Here is an 8123-nt window from a genome sequence, read left to right as displayed (position 1 = left end):
TGCTCTCAGTCAGGTCATTCATAATAATAAATGAAACTATACAATTTTATATTAAACATCATTTTACCTTATTCTCTGCAGTCCAAAGATCCAGCCTGAGTGCATTCAAGATAGTTTGATCTTCAATTTATGTCTCGATTGAATACCACTAAAATGTTAATAATGTGTACCATTTGGCCACACCTCACTTCTTGTCTGCCGACATGTCTGAGCGGGTAGCCGCCAGGGATTGTGGGTACTGAGCAGTAGTGTGACTCTCTCTAGCAGCTCTGAAACACGAGACAGCCTGCCGGACATAACAGGCCTCTCTTCTTCGGTGAATACACACACACACACACACAGCCGTGTCTCTGAATAACACACATAATGATGCATGCAAATGCCTTAGAGATTTCTTTATTATTTGGTGCAGTGGATCGATAATGAACAAATAGCGTCCTGGTTTGTAATGTAAAAAACATACGCCTTTAAAGTTTTAAGTTTCTATTGAGTATGATTTAGGTCTACATTAATAGAAATGAAAAGGTCAAGTGTTGTGGCAAAGTGCACTGGGGGGTCAAAGGGCATCACTGATAAGGTCAACCGTCTTTCAAATCAGTCAATACAGGAAGTGGATTTTCATAAAAAATAGCTTGATTCTTATTTTCATCCTTTAGCAATTCATGTTGTATAAGTTTAGATTACATTTCGGTTCAGACCACAAGTTGGATCCAGTTCAGTTCTGCACCACTAACAAACCCTGTTGTCCACGTCACAGATATTAATATTTGTGGCACGAGGAGGGTAAGGGGGAAAAACACTTCCCTGCAGGGCTCAGTAAAATATCAAATTTTTATGTTTGGTCTTTGGAAAGTCATGAGGTTCCTAACATCACAACTTCACACTGAAGCTTTTCACACTGTCATAATCATTTGAGATATTTAAAGGCCAGTATTAAGAGTCTCTTTAAGTAATCATAACAACTGTAAGGATGGAAGACAAGCAAAAGTAGACTAATGCCAATTGACTCATGCCATGTTGCTGATTTGGTAGACCATAACGGATAGTTTATATCCTGAATATTCAGGTTATATCATCGGTTACAGAAATATATCTATACCATTGTTTTACCTTTTTTTCTTTGACTTTAAGTATTATTACAGTTGAAATGGACTGGATCCTTCGGGTTATTTCCAGCTGCTATTTCTGATTCCTTAATCATATTGTAAAGAGTTACACATGCCATAGTCTGACTCACAGGAAGTAGATTGTTGGCATAAGTCTGCATTGGTCAACTATTTCAGACGTAATTCTCCTCCCCTTCCGCCATCTGCGTGTTACCATTTTGCAAGGGCACCGTCGCCGCATCCTGGGCTTAACGCCGCCCAAGACGATTGTGATTGGTTAAAGAAGTACAAACAAGCCAGAGTGTTTTTCTCCTATCCCAGAATGACAATGGGTTCAGCCAGACCTTTCTCCAGCAGTGGCACAGCGCTAAAATAAAGTGTGCAGATTCCACAAAGCAGAGGATGTGGCGACTGAGACATGTTAACAAAGAAATCCAGAAAGCCAATAGCCCTGTTTCTTTGTAGGGATTAGTGTGGTGCATTATTTCACTCTGCAGTCTGAGGTGTATTTCCAAAGCTCAAACCCAAATCTTTAGTAATGCGTCTGACTTGAAGCTAGTCCATAAGGAATGAGCCTTGGCTTGGCTTCACAGGAGTGGGAGCACAGCTTTCCATTGTGAACACTTTAAATTATGCTGAGGCTGCTGGTATGTTGGTCTGGGGCTGTGGTGCGAGTGGCCTCCTTTCAGGAAGAGGGCTCCAGGAGACGCTGTCTCGCACAGAAAGTTAGAAAGGGACGAGCCTCACCTCCTGTCTGCTTCTGTCCACAGGGATCACTAGTTTTCCTCAATGATTTTGTCTCTCAACAAAGAACACAATGAGTCTAATTTAGCTCTCAGTGTTGTGTTGTGTAGTTTGTATGAATTTTCCATGATATATCCAGAAGCTTTCACACCAAAACAGGAGATGAGTCTCATCTCCTCTGTCTATTACTTCCTGCAGGCAGGAAATGTGCAGGTCATACTGACCTACATGTTTATGTATGTTCATGGATCAGTATTTTTCCAAATGTTTTTATTTTCCCAAGGAGGAACAAATTTATTATTGTCAATCTGGTATACTGTAATGTGTAGTTTATATCCCGAATATGCCGGTTAAATGATCAGTTGCGGATAAATATTTCAATTTTGATATTATATAGACTTATTACAGTTTAAATGGTTTTGTTACCTCTGCTTATAATATCAAGCTGTTAGTAACGGATTTTATAAACAGTGCGGTGCCCTATTTATGCATACTTTATATACATTTATACAAACTGCTTTGCTCCCAATTTAAAATGCAGTACATGTTGTGGTTAAAACATGATGAGGCCCGAGTTTTTGCAGAAAAGGCAAAATAGGAATTTGTGCCTTCAAGCAAGTCTATTAGATTAGATTTACGTCAAAGGGCCTTTACTGACACCAAATGTTTACATTTTTGCTTTGATTTAAAATGGTACAGCTTTTAATATGATAGCTTTTCAATTTGTTCAGTAAGTCTTCTCACATTCTTTTACCTAACCCATGTGGCACTCAATGCAGAAATTACAAAGGTGCTGTAAAAACTAACGGACTGAACATACATTGTATCCTCATTATCTGTAATTTCGTGTCATAATAAACCTCCCTGAAACACACAAAACAAAAAGTTGAATTCCAAATACTGAATCAATTGTGTAAAAATATTTCTTGAATGAAGATGTTTTAATTACAGTTTCAGTAAACGGTGTAATGAGCCTATAGGCAGACGTGGAGTAAAGTAAGAATAGTAGGATACTCAGAAAAAAAATAGACATGCGTGAAACATAGAATAAAATGTTAATTACATTCATTTAAATACATAGATAATTTCAGTAATTCCAAACTCATTATGATACAGGAAATGCATGCAAATAGCTGGGCTATAGTAATTTCTTTGGTGGCTTAGGCTGCTGGAAATGCTGTTGTCGATGATGATGATGATGATAATAATAATAACATGTCATGTAAACAATAAGATGTTGGGATTGATACTGTTTTAGGCCTCTCTCAGGCTATCATTAGCTCAGCCTGCTATTTCCTAAAAGAACTGTGTAACTAGCAGGTTTAGTGTCACGCCTATACAAAACCCATAGCTTTGACTGAAAAATAAATAATACCGAATCAGCTTATTTTTTGAGTGATATGTAACTACTCCTCTGTCGCTGTGCTCAGTCCTCATAGACAGTAAGGCCGCAGGTCCGGCCCACCGTCTGAACGCCTTAAATGCTTGGAACTTGGCAACAGACCACCAAAAAGTGTCTCTTTCACGCGGGGAATGACCGACACCATCATACGTCCCCGTCATACAGGCTGAAGTACTTGCTGGCGTTGGAGAAGCAGAGGTAAGGCGTGCTACTCCCCGGGTATACAACGGGCAGAGGCATGGGCAGCAGGCATCTCCCCAGCAGATTGCTCTCTTTGTACAAGGCCGGGAGCTGCCCCACCACCACGGGCTTTCCAGTCTCGGGGAAATCAGTAACAGGTCCGTCGATTTCGGTCGAGATTTGCCGTTTCAATTTATTCCTGCGGTTCTGAAACCATATTTTTACCTGGGTCTCCGTGAGCTGGAGGGAACTGGCGAGGCAGGCGCGCTCCGCGCTGCTCAGATAGCGTTTCATGTCGAAGGTAGACTCCAACTGGAAAATCTGTCTCTTGGAAAAAATAGTGCGCGTTTTCTTTTTCGTTATCATTTTGCTCTTCTTGGCTGGGCTGCCTCCTTTGTGGGGGTCCGTGGCCGTGGTGGTGGAGCTGCTGTCGTCGCAGCTGCTGTCCCCGCTCTCGAAGCGCACCTCTGTCGCCTTCTTCGGGTCGCCGCGGCTGATGATGACTGATTCCGCTGCTCCGTCGCAGTCTGTGAGCAACTCTGCGAACAAAATGACACTCCGTTCAACCCGCTGTGGTTAAGTCTCAACTGTGCTGCTACATTGACCTGAAACTGCAAGATGAAAGTCGTGCGTAATGGTGAACACAGATGACAGGAGGTCTCTGTGCACAGCCTACAGCTACAAATACACCAAAACCCTCTTACCACTTTCGTTAAGCTTGCCTCCCGGGTCCTGCCTCTGCTGGGCTACGTGCTCCTCGTGGTGGCCCTGGAAACCGTCTTTACGCATCGCCGTGGCCGAGTCATCCTGCAGTCCGGCGGGGTGACAGCTGTCACGGCTCCTCCCGCTTGTCTTGAGATTGAGGATGTTGTCAATAGTGAATTTCAGAGAGGCGGCGGGTCGACATGGTGCGTCCACTTTGTTCATATTCTCCAATGCTTTAGTCCTGTTTTGTTTACTTCCGCGACTCTACTCGCCGTTAAGTCTAAACTGGGACGTTAATCGTAAGATTAACTAACGTCTCGATGCTCCACGCACCATAGCAGCAGCCACTGAGCAGACACTGCTGGGCTGGCGATGCTCTGCCTGCACCGCTACTGCACACACCGGATGGAGAGCGCGTTGTCCTCGTTGATTGGTCCAGAGGTGCGTGCAGTACGGGCCAATGACAGCGAGGGGATGGGAGGCGAAGGGAGGGCAGGAGGGTGTTGTGTGTGTGCCCTCCCTCTCATGCACTCACCCTCCACTCTGACCCCACCCCCCACCCCCCCTTCCTCATACATCTGCTGCAAGGACCCGGGGTCCGGAGCCCTGCAGGGGTCCCCCAGGAAAAAAAAGAAATATTTAATTTCACTGTTATTTCACCCCATACTGGATTTGCGCTGTGAGACCATGAACAACTGACGGTGGAACAGAACGGTTTTGCCAAAGCATCAAATTAAAAGTTTACCAAATATTTGGTAAAAACACTACATTTGGTAAAAACACTAATATTATTAATAACGCAATAGCAATAATATATTGTATTACACAATGCAACATAATATTACTGCAACAGTTGCTTAACTCCAGTCAGATGTGGGTGTCCCAAACTTAGGAGACAAAAAACTTTGTCAACTGATTTGCTACCTGAAAGTAAATCATTTTTTGCTTAGTATTTATCAAAAGCATGTATTCCCATTTAGAAATATTATTAGAATAATAATAAGTATTAATAATAATAATAATAATAATAATAATATTTTTCTCTGTGAGTTGGGCTTGCTGCGGTTTAAGTAGGCTACCTGTAAAAAATTAAGCAGAATAGTAAAAAAATACCAACAAAAAGTCGTTTATACCATGTTGCGTTCACAAAACGGTTGCTTCTTTTATAGGATAATTTACTGTATTTACATCCCACAGCTAGAAAATCATAGATAGGCTACATTGTTTCCCATTTAAAGCGGTGAAATGTATAAAATAATAAACCAGTCTTACCTCGTGATTTATTTTTAATAATTAGGTATTTTGCATGAATAAAGTGCATTGAACAACACGTCCTCACGTGTGGCGTTTTGACTTATTTTGCCATAAAGAGTCTTCCTCTAAAATCCTGGTGCAACGACACAACTCGCTGACTGCTAGATGTTTGTTACAAAAAGGTGATTAAAGCAGGACTAAAATGGGATGACTTGCCTGTCCTGAGCATTTTTGTATCCTGGCTATTTTTAAATTACATTTTGCACATCATTGATGGGCAAATACAGATTTGATATTCCGGTTATTTTATGAACTATATAGCTGCTCAGCTGGCATGGACTCTAAGGAGAGGAGCCTGACTAGGCACAACAGAAACTTCCAGAAGTGTGTAAAAGGTTAACTGTCATTTCCGAAAAGACACACACAGGTTCCTGCCACGAGCTTTGTTCTCTGGTCGTGTCACAGCACATATGGCTTCACTTCGTTCTCTGTAAAACACTCCTCGGTGTGAACCTGCGCGTTTATGATTGACAGAAAGGAAGACACCTTTGACGTCAGTGAGACTTTACAAACAAGAGAAAGGCAGACAGTTTTGTGCTTGATTTTTTTTCTTTATTTACCTATTATGTGAAAAAAGTGACAAAGTTGGAAAGATTTGTGGCTTTAAATATAAAAGTTTGCAAAAATATGTGTGTATTCAAACATACAGTACAGTACATGAACAGCTTCGGCTGTTACAGTCTGTGACAGGACACAGACTCTTGTCGAGCTTATGAACAGATATATAAAGATGATTCGTTGCTGTGCGTTATAATCACGGTCTCCGCGCCTCTTCTCTTTGGATGCAGTCAAACAGTTTTCTGCGGCTTTGTGGGTTATTGCACGATTCAGTATTGACAGGGTGAATTTAAGTTATTCAACAGTTTGATATGTCAGTCTTCAACGGTGTTCACACCAAGCCGGTCATCTGCGACCTTAACATGCTCATGGAGTGAGCAAACGAGGACAGAGGGTAGTGGATGGAGCTAGAGAAGCCCGCGACGGGTGGAGAAACTGGATGTCCGCTCAGGTTGAAACCCAGTGCTGCAGTCGGCGCGGGTCCCTCATGATACAGAATGGGCACCCTGACAATCCGCTGGGTCGAGTGTGGGATGTGTGCAGCCTCCAGGTCCGCCGCCAGCTGCCTCTTCCATTTGTTCCTCCGGTTTTGGAACCAGATTTTGACCTGAGTCTCCGTCAGGTGGAGAGACGCCGCCAGCCCCGCTCTCTCCGAGCTGCTCAGGTACCGTTTCACGTCGAAGGTGGACTCCAGCTGAAACACCTGACTACGGCTGAACACGGTCCGGGTCTTCTTCTTCCGGGTGGAGCTTAGGTCCGAGGACGCGTCATGCCCTGGCCGTGAGTCAAACGCGTTCTGCGCGTCGTCGTTGTCGTCTGTCAGGTTGCTGTCGCCCGTTTTCCTGTCGGTTTCGTCGCTGCCCTCCGTTACTGGTTCAGACACGGCGGGAGAGCATCTGTCACTGGTCGATATGGAGCAGCAGTGGTCGTCTGAACTTGTATTATCTCTCGGACCTGGAAGGAGAAATAACAAGAACACAAGTGACTTTAAAAGTACTTCATTCTTTTGGCCTTAAAGCAACAAATCTGTCTCAATGTGTTGGAACACATTCTGCACGGCAGAATAATGAAATAAAACATGGTGCACCACCAGGTGCTTAAAGAAATACTCTGATTTTCTAAATGAGCTTAGATTTGAATGCTATTTAAAATAGTCTTGTGTTTTGTAGTTCGTCCATTACCAGAAAGTTGGGGTGCGCATGGGCAAAGCCACGGCGTTTTGATTGGATTGCATAACACATGATCCACGTGAGGAAGTTGTCAGGCCTCAGTATGATCCAGATAAGAGTATAATAAATATCTAGCAGTCTACCAACGGACATCCAACACGGTCTGTGCAGCTTAGAACAACCAACAAGTTAACACTGAATATTTCTTATTACTGTAGAACTGGCATTGACCAGGAGCTTCTATCACTTGTGAACACACAGGGATGATGGTGTTGGAATTGTACAATCAAAGTATCTGACTGTACACACCAAAGGGAGGGGCACTTTGTTGTGATGCGAGGGTGAGTGCGAGTGGCACAAATGGCACCTAATGCGCGTAAAAGCCTCACGTTGACGTGCAGCGCCACTGCGCTTCTGTCTTGGGTTGCATGCTGGGCATTTGTGCGTAATCCGTGTGCGTAATCTTCAGATTGGGATACTGATCTCTTGACGACAAACACCCATGAAATATCCTCTGGATTTATACAGTAGAGGATGAATTGCGCTTATGGTGATCAGACGTGAAAAACATTCAGTCTTACGTGTGTTTTACAGCAGCCCGTGTTCCACAAACGCTTGCTGAATGTTAAGAAGCCGTACAGATCAAGCGCTCGGCAGCCTTTAAAGCCTTTAGTTTGGGAAACTCAGTGAGCTCTCGTGGGTAAACTGAGAGAAGAAGAGCCAAGGCTACAGCAGTCTAGGCTCCACGCTCGAGACTCGCCCTGACTTTGTTGGTTTTATTTAATGAAGCGAGAAGCACACACACACACACACACACACACACACACACATATATATATAACTCGATGTGTGCAATTAGTGTGGTCAACAAACTACAGTAAACTTAGATATGACAGTGGAGGCTGTACACCATGGGTATGAATGCACTGACTGTTGTACAACTGA

At 43.3% G+C, this 8123-nt stretch overlaps 2 protein-coding genes across 2 annotated transcripts in view; both read right to left on the bottom strand.

Moving 5' to 3' along the window:
- Positions 1 to 3396: 3396 nt before the first annotated feature.
- Positions 3397 to 4359, bottom strand: hmx4 (H6 family homeobox 4). The gene is made up of 2 exons (XM_070926680.1): positions 4137 to 4359; positions 3397 to 3971 (listed from the first exon to the last, which is right to left on the bottom strand). Exons 1-2 carry the CDS (start codon positions 4357 to 4359, stop codon positions 3397 to 3399), a joined length of 798 nt encoding a protein of 265 aa, XP_070782781.1.
- Positions 4360 to 6053: 1694 nt separating this feature from the next.
- Positions 6054 to 8123, bottom strand: part of hmx1 (H6 family homeobox 1) — a 2883-nt gene continuing 813 nt past the window's right edge. Inside the window, exon 2 of the mRNA XM_070924967.1 lies at positions 6054 to 6963. Coding sequence (XP_070781068.1) covers positions 6341 to 6963 — 623 coding nt within the window. The 3' untranslated portion in view covers positions 6054 to 6340. The remainder of the gene's footprint in view (positions 6964 to 8123) is intronic.

Source organism: Enoplosus armatus, chromosome 2 (assembly GCF_043641665.1).
Source record: "Enoplosus armatus isolate fEnoArm2 chromosome 2, fEnoArm2.hap1, whole genome shotgun sequence".
In the NCBI taxonomy this organism is placed as follows: domain Eukaryota; kingdom Metazoa; phylum Chordata; class Actinopteri; order Centrarchiformes; family Enoplosidae; genus Enoplosus; species Enoplosus armatus.
The sequence above is the reverse complement of the archived record's forward strand: the minus strand, read 5'-3'. Positions and strand labels throughout refer to the sequence as shown.